Source organism: Lactuca saligna, chromosome 3 (genome assembly GCF_052625555.1).
Source record: "Lactuca saligna cultivar CGN05327 chromosome 3, ASM5262555v1, whole genome shotgun sequence".
In the NCBI taxonomy this organism is placed as follows: domain Eukaryota; kingdom Viridiplantae; phylum Streptophyta; class Magnoliopsida; order Asterales; family Asteraceae; genus Lactuca; species Lactuca saligna.
In genome coordinates this window covers 50,456,786-50,479,225 of record NC_136419.1, presented here as the reverse complement: position 1 = coordinate 50,479,225, position 22,440 = coordinate 50,456,786, and the positions used below count along the sequence as shown (strand labels likewise).

Genomic DNA, 22,440 nt, shown 5'->3' with positions numbered 1-22,440 from the left:
ACAAAATTCATATGAATTCACTTTATAGTGAATAAGATAATGTTATAATTATACACTTTATCTAATGCTCGAAAAGAAGATGGTATGTGAAAAATAAATATTATTATGTGAATTCACAAAAGAAAATGGTAAATAAAAGTAAATATTGAAAACTTAATTGTAATTGTACTAAAATAGTCATTTTTACTTATCATTTCACATATGGATGTTGCAAGTTCGGAAATATCGGCAATAAAATGGTAAGAATCCTAATTCTAATAAATAAGTAGAACTCGGCCACGTGGCATTCTCCCAACCCCCAAAATAGAGTTTTCCCGCTCATTTTTTCTTCTATATTTACGTAAATGCCATTGAATCCGAAAATTGAATAAAAGGTTCAAACTGATGCAATATATCAGGAAATTTTAGATGTCAACTGCATTCAAAATATTCATGCATTAATTTTAAATGAATAAAGATTATGGAAATAATTTGAAAAAATATGTTAATGAATAATCAGATTCGAAAATCACGATTAAATTTGAAAGTTTGTTTATTTTGATTGCAAATTCAATATATTACAATCATTAAATCCCTAAAAATCTGCAGTATTTTTCAGCAAACGTAAATATCATTTATACGGTTATTTTGTTTTTACCATTCTGCTCCATAACAATTCTGCTCCATAGAAACCACAGCAAACGTATTCTTCTTCATTCTTTGTTATTCTGCAACGCTTCAAGAATTAAATATCAGGTTAGTGTATTCAAAAATCAGAATTACCAATATTTCTATTTCCTCCATGTTCTTATTTATCTGTATCTATCACGTTCTCATTGTATGATTTCTATTCTTCTTCTTTTTTGTAATTCTTCTTAATCGTCTACTTCTTCTACCTTTTCAGTTTAAAAGACGAAAAACTATTGAACATTACAAGTTCATTTTCTTTAAAAAAAATAAAAATAGTTTTTTTCAGATGTGCACAGTAACTTTTTTTTATGGTATGAAATTTTAAAATTTGTTTGTTTTTATCTAAATACAATCTCAAAAAAGTTCATTTAATATATTTTGATCATTTGTTTTGGTTATAAAGATATTTTAATTGCTTGGTATGATTTTTATTTTGGGGTATTTAGGATGTCAAATATTATTGGTTTTGAATATTTTTGGATACTTTTATTGTTTTAAATTGGACAAGTTAGTTGATTTTGGTTATAACTCAAATAAAATATATTGCCCCTAACTTGATAAGTATTTCATATATCGCAATTAACAATTAAGACAAATCAATCAATCAATCAATTTGTATAATAAAAATGCGAAATTCTTAGCTTTCTTCCCCAATTCGCATTCTACTGTAAAATTCTCATTCTTCATTCACCCTCTTTCTTCGCATGTTCCAGTCATTTTTTTTTTTTAGTTCATTCGCATTTGAGTTGTTTGTCTCACCAAATGCGAAATTAATATTAACCATAATCACCTTCGCATCTTTAACCCCAATCCATACAACCTCATATGCGAAACCCAATTTTGATTTGTATTACCAAATGCGAACATTTTTGCTTTTACACGTGAACTGCATTTGACTCCAATATTGAACAAATCACATTTCACAGTCCTTCTTGACTTCGCATTTTTCTTCACGAATCGTCCCTCAATCAATAACCCAATTAACCCAATTGCGAATCCAAAATCAAAACTTATCTGTTTTCATATGCGAACCCAACTGATTGGCTTTTCAAAATCAAATTCGCAACTCCAAATCGTTCGATTATTCGCCCCAATTCCAAAATCAAATAACAGATCCTTCGTATGATTCATTTAATAACCAAGGCTTCGTTCCAGAAAACATCGAATTTAACAGTTATTCGTTCCACCAAATGCGAACATTTTTTTTACCTCTAATGGATTCATTTCTCCATTTGAGTTGTTTGTCTCACCAAATGCGAAATGAATATTAACCATAATCACCTTCGCATCTTTAACCCCAATCCATACAACCTCATATGCGAAACCCAATTTTGATTTGTATTACCAAATGCGAACATTTTTGCTTTTACACGTGAACTGCATTTGACTCCAATATTGAACAAATCACATTTCACAGTCCTTCTTGACTTCGCATTTTTCTTCACGAATCGTCCCTCAATCAATAACCCAATTAACCCAATTGCGAATCCAAAATCAAAACTTATCTGTTTTCATATGCGAACCCAACTGATTGGCTTTTCAAAATCAAATTCGCAACTCCAAATCGTTCGATTATTCGCCCCAATTCCAAAATCAAATAACAAATCCTTCGTATGATTCATTTAATAACCAAGGCTTCGTTCCAGAAAACATCGAATTTAACAGTTATTCGTTCCACCAAATGCGAACATTTTTTTTACCTCTAATGGATTCATTTCTCCATTTGAGTTGTTTGTCTCACCAAATGCGAAATGAATATTAACCATAATCACCTTCGCATCTTTAGCCCCAATCCATACAACCTCATATGCGAAACCCAATTTTGATTTGTATTACCAAATGCGAACATTTTTGCTTTTACACGTGAACTGCATTTGACTCCAATATTGAACAAATCACATTTCACAGTCCTTCTTGACTTCGCATTTTTCTTCACGAATCGTCCCTCAATCAATAACCCAATTAACCCAATTGCGAATCCAAAATCAAAACTTATCTGTTTTCATATGCGAACCCAACTGATTGGCTTTTCAAAATCAAATTCGCAACTCCAAATCGTTCGATTATTCGCCCCAATTCCAAATCATAAATTAGTTTTAAAAATTGGTGTTCCAGTAATGTTACTGAGAAATATTGATCAGAAAAACAGCTTATGTAATGGCACAAGACTACCGGTGTTATCATTGGGCAAACGTGTTATTGAGGCACGTATAATAACTGGAAGTAATATTGGAAATCGGACTTTTATTCCAAGAATGTCTTTAACTCCATTAGAAAAAAAAAAAGATTCCCTTCAAATTCACAAGAAGACAGTTTCCTTTGGCTGTATGTTTTGCAATGACTATTAACAAAAGTCAAGGACAATCGTTGTCAAAGGTTGGTCTGTTTCTGAAAGATCCAGTTTTTTCACATGGACAATTGTATGTTGCCTTATCTAGAGTTCAGAGTAGAGAGGGATTAAAATTATTAATTTTAGATAAAGATGGCAAACTCACAAATAAAAGTTCCAATGTTGTTTATAAGGAAGTTTTTCGAAATTTGTAGCCAACTTTTTTGTAACGTCGTTTTATTCAATTTTAGGAAATCACACTTAATCCATCATATTACTGTATTTTTTTATAATTACGTATTGTTGTATTTTATGTTAATTTCATTACACACATTGGTATTGTATCATCTGCATATGTCCAATTAGAATGATGAATAAAAAAAATAGTTGTCAAAAATCTTCATTCCTAATTAAATACTTCCCATTTAGTTAGTAATTAAATAATTACCAATAAAAAAAATTATTTAAATATTCAATATTATAATTTATAAGTTATCAGAATTATTGATACAATATTTTATTAAATAATTAATTTTTAAATTCAATTCAAAAACAGCACCCGTAGGTTCCACGGGTTTTAAATAATGGATGATAACTACAATTACGTTGATATCATTTGCGAAATGGTCTTCAAAATTTTTTAAACAAAGCGATAACTTTTCGGATGACATTGTTTTCATTATGGCATCAATAAATTTGACAGATGTCATGTGCAAAATTGATAATTATTTTTAATAACCTTTTATGTTTTTAATTAAGTATTTAAAAACAATAAATTGAATAACGTGATTTGTCATATTTTTACATGAAAATATAAAAATTTCATAAATTTATATCAGAAAATAAGGAAAAATGTCATAAAAATCCTTATATTTGTAAGTTTTTGATGGTTTTACCCAAAATCGTATTTTATGTTCATTAATACCTCAAATTTGCAATTTTCTTTTTTTTTTTTTACAATTTTACATTTTTTTTAAAGTTTTATCTGGTAAAACTGAAAATTTCTATCAAACTTAAGGCTTTAATAAATCAAAAAATCAAAACTGAAGTAATTTTATGAATAATAATAATAATAATAATAATAATAATAATAATAAAAAGAATAATATGGAACATTTCTATCAACCATAAGAAGAGGTGCTATTTGTTTTTTCTGAGGTAAAATGTCTGCAGTCTGCAGACCACATCTGTAGACCTCTGCAGTAGAAGAGGTGGATCAAACGTCTGCAGTTTGAAAAAATAAGACTGTTTGTTTTTTTAACATCTGCAGGCTACTAAAATAAACTGAAATCTAAATAAACTGATTTTTTTTAACTTCAAAATGATTTTTTAATATTTTTATGATTTTCTTATAAATAATTAACGAATCTATATTAACTTTTATGTATTGTTGTATAAAAAATAAAAATAAAAATGATACCAAATTAACGTATATATTTGATAAAAAACCAACAATTTTGGTTGCAAAGTTATAACTAAACATTATAATTAGTGATCCAAAAATTTGATACATAAATGAATGAAAATAATCTTCGATTTTTTCAATTAAACTCATTAAAAACGTACCATAAATATTTTCTTGAGAAATTGACGATATTGTATTAAATAATGTTTTACAAAATTTGGCAAAAAAATATTAGAATATATTATGATTTTTTTTCAAATTTATATAAACAACTTCAATGACTATTATTGTAATAAATTTATATTTATAAATTTGTCAAAATATCATTTTTGTATCGTCAAACATTTTTTTCTTTAAGTTTTGTAATTTTTTTTCAAATTGTTTATCATTAATAAAGTTGGAAAAAATATAAATAAAAAAAAACTTGAAAAAAATAAAGATATATATGTTTTTTTTAGGCTAGAAGATGTTAGAAGACTCTGGTCTACATCTGCGCCAAGAAGAGAGCGCGCAGACATTTTTAGGTCTGCAGTATTCAAAAAAACAAACAGTCTGCGAAAGCTAATGTCTGCGCATGGTCTGCATGGCGCAGACAGAAGAGACTACGCAGATCTACAGACAAAAAACAAACACTACCTTAATAAACTTGATAATAAATTTATTGATAATAAAATTACAAAAAAAAATACCCTGTTTCAGTGCACCTGAAATCCGCAATAGATAAAAACGAAAATTAAAGATTTTGAGAAAATGATGTTGTGTCAACGCGCCTTGTTGACCATAAACTCAACAAAACCCAAATTATCTTCTTGTCCATAAACACAGCTCAAGTTCTTTTTTTTATTTGATTATTTTGTTTGTTCATGGACTCCTCCACTCAGCAAAAAGCATGACCAAATCCAAGAACTTCTTCCGCAACATCATCAACCCCTTCAGTTCCAGTTCGAATAAAGGTAAGAGTAATCATTTCCTTTTTGCATAATTCATCAACTATTGCATTTAATATGAAGGTTTTTCCTTTTCGTTTTTCGTTTTTCGTTTTTCTTTTTCATCTCGATGATCTGTTTGTTAAAGATATTGTATTTGAATTGGTTATCAGAAAGCCAAGAAGAAGATTTGGCAAAGCTCGCTTCTCAAGATCAAAAAGTTTTCACTTTTCAAACCCTAGTTTCCGCAACAAAAAATTTCCATCCTGATAAAAAGCTTGGTCAAGGGGGTTTTGGCCCTGTTTTCAAGGTTTTTATCTATCTATCTATCTTTCTATACACCCTTTTCGTTTCACCATTCTTAATTGGCGTATCGTTCCATAATAACCATCTTTATTGATAAATACGAACGATTGATTAATTTGGGACAATTAACTTTTTTGTTCTATCCTTCCAAACTATAAGCAGTTGTCAGAGATGTTTAAAAAAGTAATAACTTTTGAAGCATTGCAACGGACATCCTTGTATGTTGTTAACTTGACTCTTTTGTTATCTTTCTATGTGATTTGGATTTTCAGAAACGAATGATTCCAAATGCGAATTAGAATAAGGACAATTTACTAATTCGGTGGAAAATAAGAAGATGTATTAGCATTCTGATATAATCTTAAACAACATTTCGGTGCTAACTTATAAGAAAGCAACTAAACTTGCACCTCAATGCGGATGAATATAAAAACAAGAAAAAGAAATACGCATCTCTTAGGAATCCAAGTTTTATATAATTTCATAATCTTATTGTAGTGAATTGAGTGTTTTGGTTGTATAGGGAAAACTCAATGATGGAGTGGAAATTGCTGTGAAGAAGCTATCACACACCTCAAATCAAGGGAAAAAAGAGTTTGTAAATGAGGCCAAATTATTGGCACGTGTACAACACCGTAATGTTGTGAGCTTATTAGGGTATTGTGTGTCCCCCGAGAAGCTTTTGGTATATGAATACGTACCTAATGAAAGCTTAGACAAGCTTCTTTTCAGTAAGTCCTTGATATTTGACCAAACTTTTATTCAATTTTGACTTTAATCTTCTTCAATTTTATTTAAAAAATGATTGTGGGATCTTGTTGATGTAGAATCTACAACGCGTGATGTATTATTGGATTGGAAGCGTAGATACGACATAATTTCTGGTGTAGCACGAGGCTTACTTTACCTTCATGAGGATGCACATGATTGCATTATTCATAGAGATATAAAAGCTAGTAATATTTTATTAGATGAAAAATGGGTACCCAAGATTGCTGATTTTGGTATGGCTAAACTTTATCCTGAAGATCAAACTCATGTGAACACTCGTGTAGCGGGTACCAAGTAAGTTTTTTTTTTTTGGTCACTCGATTTCGACATAGTTTGCTCTTTTGGGCATGGTTTAAGTGAATTAATTACATTTTTACCCTTTTCGGTATAGTGGATATATGGCACCCGAGTATGTCATGAAAGGTATTCTATCGGTCAAGGCAGACGTGTATAGCTTTGGTGTGGTGGTTCTTGAGCTCATTAGTGGTCAAAAGAACTTTACTTTCAACCTTGATACCGATTGCGTAAATCTTCTTGATTGGGTAAGATGTTTAATAGTTTTTACTTTTTCCGCATTCCTTTGGAATCGCGGATTCCGTCGGAATTGGAATACGTGATTCCATTGGAATTGGAATTTGTGATTCCATCGGAATTGGAATTTGTGATTCCGTCCCTAACTATATTTTTTTTTTACAGGCATACAAGATGTACAAGAAGGGAAAAGGACTTGAAATTTTGGAGGCAAGATTGGCTTCTTCAGCTGATCCTGATCAAGTAGCTACTTGCATAAAGATTGGATTATTATGCACCCAATATGATCATCATATACGGCCCACAATGAGCCGTGTGGTGCTGATGCTATCCCGAAAGCCAACCACGCTCGATGAACCAACCCAACCCGGGTACTTGGGCTCGAGACACAGACGGTCTCGTGAGCCCGATGCATTTTCTTCAGAAGGGACTTCCGGCGGGTCCAACTCCACCACCACTGCCGCCACCACCACCGCCACTGGAACTGCCACTTCATCTGCCCGTGTAATTTCAAGTTCCGATCATCGGCATAGGCATCGTGGGTCAACTTCCACAGGTCCTGTATCGGACCCTTATGGGAAACGGCCCGTAGATAATAATAGGTTTTTTACTAGATAATATATGAAAATTTTGGATAGTATTTTTGTACAAAAATTAGTAGGGTAGATTTGGGAAGGATATAAAGTAAATAACAAGGTCTAATTGGTATTTAGCATACAAATATTGATTGTTTTGGGGGGACTTAATGAGAAAATCTAATGTTTCGTTTTGAGTAGATTTTTCGTGAAATGTTCATGTAATTTTCTTAAAATTCTCCCGCTCACATATTGGAAGGATTTTGGCAAAAATATGGATTTTTCGGCGGCATTAGCATCTCCAGCAAGCATCCAATCATCTTCTCGGACAATATATTATTTTTTTTCAGGCTTGTTTGAACACATCTCTTTTACACAAGAAACCGAAAGAATTCAAGTTATCAATCTAATCTGAGAGAAAAAAAAAAATAACTACTCAAGATTTTGAAAAAAAATGGATAATGATTTAAAAGGGTAGCATATTTTAGATTGTGTCACTTATGTTTGCTTTTGTATAAGTTTAGTCGTTATGTTCTTTTTTTTTTTTTTTTTTTTTGTATGTATTTAGTTAGTTATGTTTTTTATTTTGTACAAAAACTAAAATATAAGTGACTAAATGTTTACAAAGTAAAAGACATAAGTGACAAAATGTATACAAAAGAAAAATATAAATGATTAAATATTTACAAAAATAAATATAAGTGACGAAATATATACATAATATAAACTATGTTATAATTTTAAAGCATTAAAAATTAGAAAACGCTAACAATAGAGCTCGAAAACCCCAAATCGAAATTGTATTAGGGTTTGGTTCTAAAACACGAAATATAGAAAAAAAAATGTTTACAACCTCCATTCAAAGCTTCATTCTGAAACACGGGCCTGAAAGATTCAAACCTTAGAACTCATAAACCCTGAAAGATTCTAAAACACGTAAATGATATGATGGAACTCAAACCCTAGAACTCGATCAGGCCCATCCTCGGAATCCTAAAAGAGAGAGAGAGAGAGAGAGAGAGAGAGAGAGAGAGAGGGAACAGAATCACTTTCTTTCGGTGATAGGTCAAATGGGTTTCCACACTCAAGATTCAGATGAAAAAAGCAATGGATAAACTCAATCTTTTGTATTTTTTTATTACTTTGATTTGGAAACTCGAATCCGTGGACGAACTCGAAAAATCCAAAAAATAAAATAATCCTTGGATGAACTCGAAGATGAACTCATATCTCCATAAAAATCATGTCGCCAGAGAAGGTGACATGAGAACAATGCTACCATTTTAAGTCAACATCCCTAAGTTAAATTACTTAATGAGTAAATTTGATTTTTTTTCCTAATATAAGGTTACCATAACTTCATCTTCCATAAGTAATCTATTTATTAGAATTAATTCATGCATCAAAAACAAAAGTACCATGCAAAAAATATTTGCAAATAAAAGATTAACATAACTTCATCTTCCATAAGTAATAAATTTATTATAATTAATTCATGCTCCAAACGAAAGTACCATACAAAAAATATTTTCGAGGTATAACTTCTTCTCATACTATGTACTATGTCACACAACAACAATACATGCAAATCTCACGCCCAAACTTCTTCATCATGTAATACTCGGATAAAATCCACAATGAATACTTTTAACATCCTCTTGATACCTGTGTGTAACATTCCAAATTAGGTAATACCCTTGAAGCCCTTGAAATTTCATATATTGTAAAATAATCCCCTTAAGTACGCTGGGCGTACTTCATGAGTACGCTTAGCGTACCATGCATGGATTGTAACGACCTGTTCCCGGTATGTTAATTCATTGGTAATTGTTGTAAGTTTTGCAAGAGGGACTCGGCGAGTTCATAGCCTGACTCGCTGAGTAGGGTCGCGACTTCGAGCACGCGTGAGCCGGGGACTCGGCGAGTCCATATCCCTGACTCGGCGATCCATCCGTCTGGGTGAAACCCTAAATCCCCAGGTTGCCCACTATTTAAGTCACCTTATAGCCCATTCTCGCCTCCCTCACCCTGAGAACACTGTGAGAAAGAACCCAAATCCACCCTTGTGTGAGCTAAGTGTTTTGTGCCATTTTGTGAAGGAGAAGAAGAAGGAGAAGAAGAAAGGAGCAAGGAGAAGAGGTGTAGTGCAAAGATCCAAGGGCAAATCTGAGTTATTTGAGGTATTTTCGGATTTCCCCTCTTGTTATATGCTTTAAACCTCCATTAGAGCTCTCCTAAGATCTCGTTGATGCTTGTTCCAAGCCTTATGTTTGCATGAATGCCTTAATAAGTCGAGATATCTTTAGATCTGAATGATTGGGTGTTGTAGAGCCCAGATCTACTGCCTTTTTGGAGTTACTTTGCATATTAACCATAGATCTACCCATTTTATGCATCTTTTAGCCTTATTTCCCTTATTCATGAGGTTGTACACGTAAAGTTGGAAACTTTACGTGGTAAATCAGCTTATTGGACTCAGATCTATCAATGGTATGTGTTGGATTCAAGCAAAATCGAGTAAAAATCAGTTGCATGGCGGCAACTCGGCGAGTCGGGAAGAACGACTTGGCGAGTTGGGTCGCGAGTTCCCGATTCCTTCATTTTTATCAGTGTCGAGTGGATCCAGTGAGTTAGAGAGTGGACTCAGCGAGTTGAGAGTAGACTCAGTGATGGAGGGACTCGGCGAGTTGTTCATACAACTCGGTGAGTCCAAGGCAATCTTCTTAAGATCAAGAACAACTCGTCGAGTATGTTCATACGGCTCGGCGAGTCGGATGAAGATTGTCTGAGTTCTTGGATCAAGTGGGTACTCGTCGAGTCGATGCCACACTCGACGAGTAGCAGCGTGTAGAACTGAGAAGTGAGAGTAGGACTCGGCGAGTTGGGCGGCCCAACTCGGCGAGTCAGCCCAAAAGAGAGTTGACTTTGACCAAGGGTAAAAGAGTCATTTTACCCCAAGCGCAGTGTTTAGTATTTGATTGAGTGTGTTTATGGACTTGTAGCCGAGGAGATTCAGGAGCAACAGCTGTTAGCTTCCCGAGCCACACACTCAGCAGCCAGCTTACGAGGTGAGTTTCCTTCCAGTAGGAACGGGTCTAAGCCACAATGCCGGCCCGTTCAGTTAGCAGTAGTTTCCGGATTTAGGTCCGATGCAGTAGCTAGTACGTTTGATGCCTTCGTGGCTCGAACAGGATTTGTGTGCTATGTTTTATGCGTTAAGTGTTATGTGTTCCGGGCTACGGCCCGATGTAGTATGCCGTATATGTGTTCATGCTAGTTGATGTGTTATGCTATGCCATGTTCAGTCAGTCAGTTCCGGACTTCGGTCCAATGCAGGGGACAAGGTCCCAGTCGGTTCCGGACTTCGGTCCGATGCAGTTAGTTCCGGACTTTGGTCCGATGCAGTTAGTTCCGGACTTCGGTCCGATGCAGTTAGTTCCGGACTTCGGTCCGATGCAGGGGACAAGGTCCCAGTCGGTTCCGGACTTCGGTCCGATGCAGTTAGTTCCGGACTTTGGTCCGATGCAGTTAGTTCCGGACTTCGGTCCGATGCAGGGGACAAGGTCCCAGTCAGTTTCGGACTTCGGTCCGATGCAGTTTCCGGGCTTCAGCCCGATGCAGTGGGCGAGGCCCAATATGTGCTTATATGTTATTGTATGGTATGTGGTAGTTTGGGGGAGCTCACTAAGCTTCGTGCTTACAGTTTCAGTTTTGGTTTCAGGTACTTCCGCAAGAAAAGGGAAGAGCTCGGGGTGATAGCATCGCACACACCACAGCTTAGCTTTATCCTGGGGATGGTTTTAGTTGTTTTGGATTTGATATAGTATGATACAGTTTTCCGCACAGTATTTTATTATGATTTGGGATACATCGCGTATGTTTTTTTTATGTTATGATACTCATATTATGGTTTTGATTACATTGAAAAACGAAATTTTTGGGTCGTATTTTTGGGTCGTTTCAAGTTGGTATCAGAGCCCTGGTTTGAGGGATTCGGATACACTTCCGGGTGTATCTGAACTCAAACTAAGGGAAATAAAGGATTTTAGTAAAATAAAAATGTTTTACCAAAAAGAATTTTGAAAGCACTTAGAAAGAAAGAATTGTTTTTAACAAGATAGAGGTGTGTGCATGCGGTCAGCCGAGCTCAAGTAAGTACTCCCAAATTACCCATACAAGTTAATTGTTTAGTTTCAGTTTCAGTAGAACAACATGCTAGTATAGGACTAAGGATCTAGGAGAATGCCTTATGTGCCTGCTTATGTGTTACAGCTTTATGAGTATTGCATGCTAGTACTGAGTAGACAGCAGTAGGATAGCCTGATTAGGTTATGCCTGTTAGTGGAAGCTTAGCATCCTATGCTAGTGCAGTTTCTTGTTATGAGAATAGTTTGGCCTGAGTCTGTTTCCCTTATCCGAATGCTGCTTGCTTCGTGCTTGGTGGGGTTCTGAGTAATGGGAGTTAGCCATTAGGTGAACACGTCACACCACATGTGATCAGGTTTGAATAATCCCAGAGTGCTGGAACTGGCCCTATTGCGCAGCTCTTGTTTGAGTCCAACCGTTGTAGGGACGGATCTTTTACTTGAAGGATTATCTGATCCTCATCACATGTGATGGTGTTTAGGTGGTGGCTAACTGGCATTATGAGGAGACCTACAGCAGCTGAGGACCAGTCGTGTTGAGCTTGAGGTTTCCCTAGGGCAAGCCTAGGATGAGAGTAGTAGAGAATAGCAGTAGTAGAAGTGACTTGGTGGAGTCAAGGCAGTTCTTGAGGAAAGTACGGATAAATGTGGAAGGTAGTATGGGCCCGTACTACTGAAAGCAGAGGATCCGTACTCGAATCAAGGAAGGCCAAGACAAGACCAGGAAGCTAGTAGCAGTGTCATGATCCCTTGAGATATTTCAGTGTTCTGATGTTGTTATGATATGTTTCAGAATGGTAGTTTTGCGTCCGAGACCAGCAGTCGGCAGCTCAGATGCCGGAAGGGGATCAGGATCGGGATCAGGCCTGGAGGTCGGGCAGATGGATGAGCAGACTAGAGAGTTCCTTTCTTCTGAGGTTACCCGCATCATACTGGAGCAGACTCCTGTGATCTTCGGTTCGATCAAGGAGGGTATTTTAGAGCTGATGGATGAGAGATTGAGTACTTTCCGTGCTGAGATGGCGGCCGTGATGGGGTCGCGCACACTTACGTTCAGGGAGTTCAGGGCATGCGGAGCTCCAGACTATCATGGGGCGCGGGACCCCATAGCGAGTACCAGATGGTTGGCGGATGTGGCCAACGCTTTTCGCACTAGCAGGTATCCCGAGGGGGGACAAGGTCAGATTGGCGTCCTGTCTTCTGAAGGACGGGGCACGGGATTGGTGGGAGGAGGTCGGACATGCCATCGGGGATGATGCGGCATTGGATGCCATGACCTGGGCTGATTTCTCTACCAGGTTTAGGGCGGAGTTTGCACCGGTCATTGAGGTGCAGCAGTTAGCTAGGGAGTTCCAGGACCTTACCCAGACTACCGAGACAGTGGCGGAGATCACCGCCAAGTTCAGGGAGAGGGCCCTTTTTGTTCCTCAGTATGCAGCCGATGAGGAGATGAAGAAGGCCCGTTATCATGAGATGTTGCGGAGTGACATCCGCATGTTTGTGAGCCGGTCCAGTTGTAAAACGCTGGACGACATGATTGCTAGAGCTTGGGAGAGGGAGATTGATCTCGAGATTGAGAAGAAGAGGAAACCGGAGGCGGTTTCGGGTTCAGGCAGTGTGGGCAAAAAGCCCAAGGTTTCAGATCACAGGTCCAGGGGTCAGCAGAGCCACGGTCGGTGTGGCAAGTGTGGGAGATTGCACGAGGGGGCGTGCAAGGCAGGGAGTTCCGGCTGCTACAAGTGCGGTCGGACTGGGCATTTGAGTAGGGATTGTACGGCCCCTGCTACTACGGTTACAGCATCAGATCTGATTTGCTTTCAGTGCAATCAAAGGGGACATAAAAAGTCCCAGTGTCCCAGTTTAGCTGCAGCAGGGAAGGTGGTTGCACCTGCCCCTGCCACCTTGAGGATTACAGATGGCCGGCAGGGCCGATCTGATGCGCCAGTGGCGAAGAGTAGGGCGTTTCAGATGATAGCAGAGGAGGCGCAAACGACTCCTGATGTGGTGACGGGTAGGTATCTTTCCTTCATCTTTTAATTATTATTATCGTTTGAATATTACTTGATGATATGCTCTATTTAGGGTCGTTCTCGGTGAACGGCATTTCTGCTTTGGTATTGTTCGATTCGGGGGCTACCCGATCATTCGTATCGCTTGCGCTTAGCAAGAGATTTAGCAGAGCTCCAGGGGAGCTGGATTGTCCATTAGAGGTTGAGATAGCAGATGATAGGACCGTGAGGGTCGGCAGAGTACATAGGGAGTGTACTCTTCAGATATTTGATGAGCAGTTTTCAGTGGACCTGGTACCTATTCCCCTGCGAGGGAATAAAGTTATTGTGGGCATGGATTGGCTGAGCCCCAATGGGGCGGTGATTGATTGTGAGCTTCAGCTAGTGAGGGTTCGCACTCCCAGTGGGGGAGAGTTAGTGATTCAGGGCGAGAGGCCACAGCGTGGACCGATCTTTTGTTCCACCGCTAGGGCGAGGCGCTATGTTCAGCAAGGTTGCGCCGGTTTTGTAGCTTACGTCTTGGATGCCCGGGAGAAGGGCAAGACGACGATTGATGATGTTCCTATTGTTCGAGACTACCCGGATGTGTTTCCCGAGGATTTGCCGGGGATACCTCCAGAGAGGCAGGTTGAGTTCAGGATCGACCTAGTTCCTGGTGCGGCTCCGATAGCCAAAGCACCGTATCGACTAGCTCCCCCTGAGATGCAGGAGTTGTTTACACAGCTGCAAGAGCTGTTAGACAAGGGTTTCATTCGGCCGAGCAGTTCGCCTTGGGGAGCGCCGATCCTGTTTGTGAGGAAGAAGGATGGGTCGCATTGTATGTGCATTGATTATCGGGAGTTGAACAAAGTAACGGTGAAGAACCGTTACCCACTTCCGAGGATAGATGACTTGTTTGATCAGCTTTAGGGAGCGTCTTGGTTCTCCAAGATCGATCTACGCTCCGGTTATCATTAGATGAGGGTTAGAGATGAGGATGTACAGAAGACTGCTTTCAGGACCCGGTATGGTCATTATGAGTTCGTGGTGATGCCATTTGGGCTCACCAATGCCCCAGCCGTGTTCATGGATCTCATGAACCGCGTGTGCAGACCGATGCTGGATCGGTCGGTGATAGTATTCATAGATGACATCTTGGTATATTCCAAGACACAGGGGCAGCACGAGGAGCACCTGCGGGAGGTGTTGGAGACTTTGAGGAGGGAGAGACTTTTCGCAAAGTTCTCCAAGTGTGAGTTCTGGTTGCACGAGGTGCAGTTTCTTGGTCATCTCGTCAACCAGAAGGGTATTTTGGTAGATCCGGCCAAGATTGAGGCCGTGATGCAGTGGGAGGTCCCGAGGTCTCCATCTGAGATTCGGAGCTTCCTAGGGCTAGCAGGGTATTATCGGAGATTTATTCAGGACTTCTCCAAGATAGCAGTGCCGCTCACCCGACTAACCAAGAAGTCGGTGGTTTTTCGTTGGGGGCCTGAGCAGCAGGCGGCGTTCGAGACTCTCAGACAGAGATTGTGCGAGGCTCCGATCCTTACCTTGCCAGAGGGAGTAGAGGACTTCGTAGTCTATTGTGATGCTTCGATCACAGGTATGGGAGCAGTATTGATGCAGCGAGGCCATGTGGTAGCTTATGCCTCGAGACAGTTGAAGCCTCACGAGGCTAATTATCCTACCCACGACTTGGAGCTGGGGGCAGTTGTATTTGCCCTCAAGATTTGGAGACATTACCTTTATGGGGTCTGTTGTACTATATACACGGATCACAAGAGTTTGCGATATCTTATGGATCAGCCGAGTTTGAACATGAGGCAGAGGAGATGGTTGGACGTGCTGAAGGACTATGACTGTGAGATCCTTTATCATCCAGGGAAGGCCAATGTGGTGGCCGACGCCCTGAGCCGCTAGGTGTCGACGGCCCCTATCAGAGATCTGTGTATGAGGATGACAGTGATCACTCCGTTGTTGGAGCGGATCAAGGAGGCTCAGATGGAGGGCCTCAAGGAGGAGAGGCAGAAGTGTGAGAGGATAGTGGGCCGAGTAGCTTCATTTGATTACGACAGTCGGGGTTTGTTGACGCTTCATGGTAGGGTGTGGGTACCGTACTGGGGTGGGGTACGGCAAGTATTGGTGGACGAGGCTCATAAGTCTCGATTTTCTATCCACCCAGGAGCGACGAAGATGTATCGAGATCTTCGACATGATTATTGGTGGCCCTGCATGAAGCGGGACGTCGCTTGGTATGTTGAGAGATGTTTAACCTGCCGGAAGGTCAAGGCGGAGCACCAGAGACCTCACGGCAAGATGCAGCCGTTAGACATTCCCGTGTGGAAATGGGAGGATATCACCATGGATTTTGTCACCAAACTCCCCAGGACCGCACGTGGAGTGGACTCGATATGGGTAGTAGTGGATCGGTTGACGAAGAGTGCTCATTTTATTCCGATTCAGGAGAGTATATCGGCGGAAAAGTTAGCCGATATCTATGTGCGGGAGATTGTGGCACGTCATGGAGTGCCGGTATCGATGGTGTCGGACCGAGATGTTCGTTTCACGTCCAGATTCTGGAAGCGGTTCCACGATGAGATGGGTACTCGTCTCCATTTCAGCACCGCTTTCCACCCTCAGATTGACGGGCAGAGCGAAAGGACGATTCAGACTCTTGAGGACATGCTTAGGGCATGTGTTCTAGATTTTGGGGGCAGTTGGGATACGTATCTTCCGTTAGCGGAATTCTCGTATAACAACAGTTATCATGCGAGTATTGATCGACCTCCTTTTGAGATGCTGTATGGGAGGAAGTGTAGGACCCCGATTTGTTGGGGCGAGGTCGGTCAGCGAGTCATCGGGAGCACCGAAGTGGTGCTCAAGACGAATGAGTTGATCCAGCAGGTCCGTAGTAGGCTGCAGACTGCGCAGAGTCGGCAGAAGAGCTACGCTGACAGGAGGCGTTCGGACTTGGAGTTCCAGGTGGGAGATATGGTTCTTCTGAAAGTCTCACCTTGGAAAGGTGTCATCAGGTTCCGGAAGTGGGGCAAGCTGGGCCCCAGATATATTGGTCCTTTCAGGGTTTTGGCCCGGGTGGGTCGGGTTGCTTATCGGTTAGATCTTCCTGAGGAGCTTAGTCAGATCCACAACACCTTCCACGTGTCACAGTTAAGGAAGTGTTTGGTGGATGAGACAGCAGTCGTTCCCCTAGAGGACATTCAGGTTGATAGCGGCCTGAATTATATTGAGAGGCCGGTCGCGATTCTGGAACGGAAGATCAAGACCTTGAGGAACAAGGTAATTCAGCTAGTGAAGGTGCAGTAGCAGCACCGGAAGGGGTCTGAATGGACGTGGGAGGCTGAGGAGGAGATGAGAGCGCACTACCCAGAGATATTTGCAGATCCAGCCGAAGCAGACTTCGAGGACGAAGTCTGAGACAAGTGGGGGAGAATTATAACGACCCGTTCCCAGTATGTTAATTCATTGGTAATTGTTGTAAGTTTTGCAAGAGGGACTCGGCGAGTTCATAGCCTGACTCGCCGAGTAGGGTCGCGACTTCGAGCACGCGTGAGCCGGGGACTCGACGAGTCCATATCCCTGACTCGGCGATCCACCCGTCTGGGTGAAACCCTAAATCCCCGGGTTGCCCACTATTTAAGTCACCTTATAGCCCCATTCTCGCCTCCCTCACCCTGAGAACACTGTGAGAAAGAACCCAAATCCACCCTTGTGTGAGCTAAGTGTTTTGTGCCATTTTGTGAAGGAGAAGAAGAAGGAGAAGAAGAAAGGAGCAAGGAGAAGAGGTGTAGTGCAAAGATCCAAGGGCAAATCTGAGTTATTTGAGGTATTTTCGGATTTCCCCTCTTGTTATATGCTTTAAACCTCCATTAGAGCTCTCCTAAGATCTCGTTGATGCTTGTTCCAAGCCTTATGTTTGCATGAATGCCTTAATAAGTCGAGATATCTTTAGATCTGAATGATTGGGTGTTGTAGAGCCCAGATCTACTGCCTTTTTGGAGTTACTTTGCATATTAACCATAGATCTACCCATTTTATGCATCTTTTAGCCTTATTTCCCTTATTCATGAGGTTGTACACGTAAAGTTGGAAACTTTACGTGGTAAATCAGCTTATTGGACTCAGATCTATCAATGGTATGTGTTGGATTCAAGCAAAATCGAGTAAAAATCAGTTGCATGGTGGCAACTCGACGAGTCGGGAAGAACGACTCGGCGAGTTGGGTCGCGAGTTCCCAATTCCTTCATTTTTATCAGTGTCGAGTGGATCCAGTGAGTTAGAGAGTGGACTCAACAAGTTGAGAGTAGACTCAGTGATGGAGGGACTCGGCGAGTTGTTCATACAACTCGGCGAGTCCAAGGCAATCTTCTTAAGATCAAGAACAACTCGTCGAGTATGTTCATACGGCTCGGCGAGTCGGATGAAGATTGTCTGAGTTCTTGGATCAAGTGGGTACTCGTCGAGTCGATGCCACACTCGACGAGTAGCAGCGTGTAGAACTGAGAAGTGAGAGTAGGACTCGGCGAGTTGGGCGGCCCAACTCGGCGAGTCAGCCCAAAAGAGAGTTGACTTTGACCAAGGGTAAAAGAGTCATTTTACCCCAAGCGCAGTGTTTAGTATTTGATTGAGTGTGTTTATGGACTTGTAGCCGAGGAGATTCAGGAGCAGCAGCCGTTAGCTTCCCGAGCCACACACTCAGCAGCCAGCTTACGAGGTGAGTTTCCTTCCAGTAGGAACGGGTCTAAGCCACAATGCCGGCCCATTCAGTTAGCAGTAGTTTCCGGATTTAGGTCCGATGTAGTAGCTAGTACGTTTGATGCCTTCGTGGCTCGAACAGGATTTGTGTGCTATGTTTTATGCGTTAAGTGTTATGTGTTCCGGGCTACGGCCCGATGTAGTATGTCGTATATGTGTTCATGCTAGTTGATGTGTTATGCTATGCTATGTTCAGTCAGTCAGTTCTGGACTTCGGTCCGATGCAGGGGACAAGGTCCCAGTCGGTTCCGGACTTTGGTCCGATGCAGTTAGTTCCGGACTTTGGTCCGATGCAATCAGTTCCGGACTTCGGTCCGATGCAGTTAGTTTCGGACTTCGGTCCGATGCAGGGGATAAGGTCCCAGTCGGTTCCGGACTTCGGTCCGATGCAGTTAGTTCCGGACTTTGGTCCGATGCAGTTAGTTCCGGACTTCGGTCCGATGCAGTTAGTTCCGGACTTCGGTCCGATGCAGGGGACAAGGTCCCAGTCGGTTTCGGACTTCGGTCCGATGCAGTTAGTTCCGGACTTTGGTCCGATGCAGTCAGTTCCGGACTTCAGTCCGATGCAGTTAGTTCCGTACTTCGGTCCGATGCAGGGGACAAGGTCCCAGTCAGTTCCGGACTTCGGTTCGATGCAGTTTCCGGGCTTCGGCCCGATGCAGTGGGCGAGGCCCAATATGTACTTATATGTTATTGTATGGTATGTGGTAGTTTGGGGGAGCTCACTAAGCTTCGTGCTTACAGTTTCAGTTTTGGTTTCAGGTACTTCCGCAAGCAAAGGGAAGAGCTCGGGGTGATAGCATCGCACACACCACAGCTTAGCTTTTATCCTGGGGATGGTTTTAGTTGTTTTGGATTTGATATAGTATGATACAGTTTTCCGAACAGTAGTTTATTATGATTTGGGATACATCGCGTATGTTTTTTTTATGTTATGATACTCATATTATGGTTTTGATTACATTGAAAAACGAAATTTTTGGGTCGTATTTTTGGGTCATTTCATGGATGATCGTGGAGGGCCAACACGTACGATGGGCGTACCAAAGGGTAAGCGGGAGTACGTGACGGATGTTCAAACCCTAATTTTCGAACTTAAGACCTATATAAGCAACCTTATCTCATTTGAGCCTCACCCTAACCAGCCTCCTTCATATGCAAACGTCCTTGGAAACCCTAAAATCATTATAGAGTGTGTTCTTGATATTTTAAGTGGTTAAACATCATCCTTGTTGCGTGTTAGCTACAAAGAAGAAGATGAAACAAGCTTAAAAGAGGGAGAGCTTCTGGATCTTGCTATTTAAGCAGCCTAGGAAGCTTAATGAGGTAAAAAGCTTGCACCTTGGTTACCACTTCCATTTCTAGAGTTAGGGTTTCTCCTTAGCCCCCTTTTTGTGTTTTTGAACCACCTCTTGAGAGTTTGAGCAACTCCAGAGCTTAGGGAAGATAAATCTGAAGTCCTTTGGTCCATTCATGGCATAAAAGTGGAGTCTTGGTGGGTGTTTTGACCTCATGCATGGATTAAGACTCTTGGAAAGGTCTTAACGGGTTGTTGGGAGCATAGGGACATGAAAAGGAATAAAGTGACCAACTTTATGCCTTAATACGTCTTAATAAGACCAGATCCAAGGTTTAGATGTTAGAACATAGAGTACTAAGCACTTAATGGAAAATGTGCTTAATCTGCTTGTACATTGGGCGTAACTTAGAGTACGCAGCACGTACGACTCAGGGACCGAGTACGATGCGCGTACCAGGGTGGTACGCAAGGCGTACACATAGAAGATGGACTGGGACTTGTAAGCTTTTGGGCCTTAATTAGTCATTGGGTCTGGTCACATTTTGGAGCTAGTGGGCCAGCTTATCTGTTTTAGACCATGGATACTATGGTTGGGCCTTATTGGGCCATGAGGCCCATTAATGATTTTGGACATGGACTGTGGGCCCATTAACAAGGAGGACTTTTTGGGCCATTATGAAGGACTTGGGGTTTGCATTCTTCAATTGGATTGTGTTAAGTCCTAACCTTGGGTAATGTTATTATTGTTCAGCATGGGTGGTTACGGACTGTTAGGAGAGCAGCTTTCGGATTCGGCAGTCAAAGGTGAGTCTCCTCACCATACCAATGGGTCGAAGGCACCAAGACCATCCCATTTTATGTTATATGGTACACTAGCTAAAGTTATCGTATGAGGCGTGATAGTTGGTTATGTGCTAGGAAGTATGCTAGATGTATATGTGGTATGCTTGTATGGAAGACCATGGGAGAGCCTGTGACACCTGGATGTAAGACTATATGGAGAGCCCATGGCACTCCTACTAAAGACCATGGGAGAACCCATGGCAACTGGATGTAAGACCATGTGGAGAGTCGATGGCCTTCCAATTAATGACCATGGGAGAGCCCATGGCACTTAGGTGTAAGATCATGTGGGGAGCCCATGACATCCTGGAGTAAGACCTTGGGGATGAGCCCACGACATTCCTATATGTTTGTATGCATAGTTGTTATGATATATGTAGCTTTTATAGCTAATATGATTGTATGTTTATATGGATTGTGTGGGTATGCTCTGGGGAACTCACTAAGCATTAGCTTAAAGTTTATGGATTTGTTTCAGGTACATCTGAGCCCAAAGGAAAGGGAAAAGTTTGATGGTGCGGCGTGCACTCTCTCTCAGGCGTTTTTATGGGTCACTCTGATAATTTGAAATAAAATTGTACTTGATATGAATTTTGAAAACAATTGTATTTGGGATTGCATGGTTTGTGGACAGTATTTTGGTTAATCAAAAATGAAAAAAAAAAATCTCTTGAAAATTGGGTCATTACACTGTGTATACCCAAAAACATATTAGAGTTATCCAACATATATGTTCAAAGGAACATGAAGGTACTCCATGATCAACCCACAATACCTTGTTAATAATATCAGTCTCATTTATATTGCCTAAGATATTAAAATCCATCACCATTTCATATATATATATATATATATATATATATATATATATATATATATATATATATATATATATATAAACACTTCTAAAAAAACTCTCATATGTACTCATTATAAGTACTAGTAAATTCTCATGTGTCCTTTAAACTACTCAAAACATATCACAAAAACTCATTAACAATATCGATCATTATTACTTCGATAATCCAATCAAGAGCATGAAGTTCTATTCTTCATAAAGCTTATCGAGAGCATTAGTTCACTTCTTCATAAGTCTCGTAAACAATATAAACTTCGTTTCTTTACTTAGACCATGAAGAGCATAAACTTCATACCTTTGTTAATCTCATGAAAAGAATTTAGGGATTTTGAGCATTCTAACACTCCTAAGGTGTACATGCAACCCTAGAAACCTTGGATCTATGATTTTCTAAAATACATTCAAAATTTGATTTCCAAGGTTCTTAATCCTATCTAGCATACATGGGGAACTTTAAACATAAAAAATAGCTAGAAATACATACCTTGTAGTGATTTGGATTCCTTGAAAACCTTGTGAGCCTAGCACCCCAAGTGTGATGCCTCAGATGTCTCACATAACACCAAATGCACTTGGAATAAACTTTAAGAGAAACGTCACACTTAGAAAATCGGCTAGCCCTGTCTATTCTTTCTAGTGATCGATTTTCGTGAACATGACGATCCTTAATAGTGTGTTATAATTAGCGTTACACCATGTAAACCCTAATTGTCATGACCTTTCATTTCCATGACCCATGGATCCCAAAAACACCATGGAGCATCCTATGAGCCATAGCCCAACTTGATAATTCATGGAGCATAAACCCCACTATCTAAGTATGAGTGATTTACACAATCAACCCATATATTTAATTAGTCACCTTTCGATCACTTAATTAATTCTAGATTAATTATTAATCAACACCAATTAATAATATTATTAATATGTGACATCCCTATTTTCGCGACTAGAAAAGACCGATTTTGTTTATGCTTTATAAAAATCAGAGTACCTCTTTTAATAAAAATGTTGCGGAAT

General features: G+C 40.2%; 1 protein-coding gene across 1 annotated transcript; it reads left to right on the top strand.

The window, feature by feature from the left end:
- Positions 1–5,211: 5,211 nt before the first annotated feature.
- On the top strand, positions 5,212–7,712 carry LOC145036508 (cysteine-rich receptor-like protein kinase 43). The gene is made up of 6 exons (XM_078984967.1): positions 5,212–5,356; positions 5,503–5,639; positions 6,159–6,366; positions 6,463–6,700; positions 6,798–6,948; positions 7,103–7,712. Exons 1-6 carry the CDS (start codon positions 5,293–5,295, stop codon positions 7,553–7,555), a joined length of 1,251 nt encoding a protein of 416 aa, XP_078841093.1. The 5' UTR covers positions 5,212–5,292; the 3' UTR covers positions 7,556–7,712.
- Positions 7,713–22,440: the final 14,728 nt, after the last annotated feature.

What these genes read in the sequence shown, in the direction of transcription:
- LOC145036508 (XM_078984967.1), top strand. Translation starts at nt 5,293, where the DNA reads ATGACCAAATCCAAGAACTTCTTCCGCAACATCATCAACCCCTTCAGT. An exon ending in CTTAGACAAGCTTCTTTTCA is followed by an intron (nt 6,367 to 6,462) that starts GTAAGTCCTTGA and finishes TTGTTGATGTAG; the next exon opens with AATCTACAACGCGTGATGTA. An exon ending in GCGTAAATCTTCTTGATTGG is followed by an intron (nt 6,949 to 7,102) that starts GTAAGATGTTTA and finishes TTTTTTTTACAG; the next exon opens with GCATACAAGATGTACAAGAA.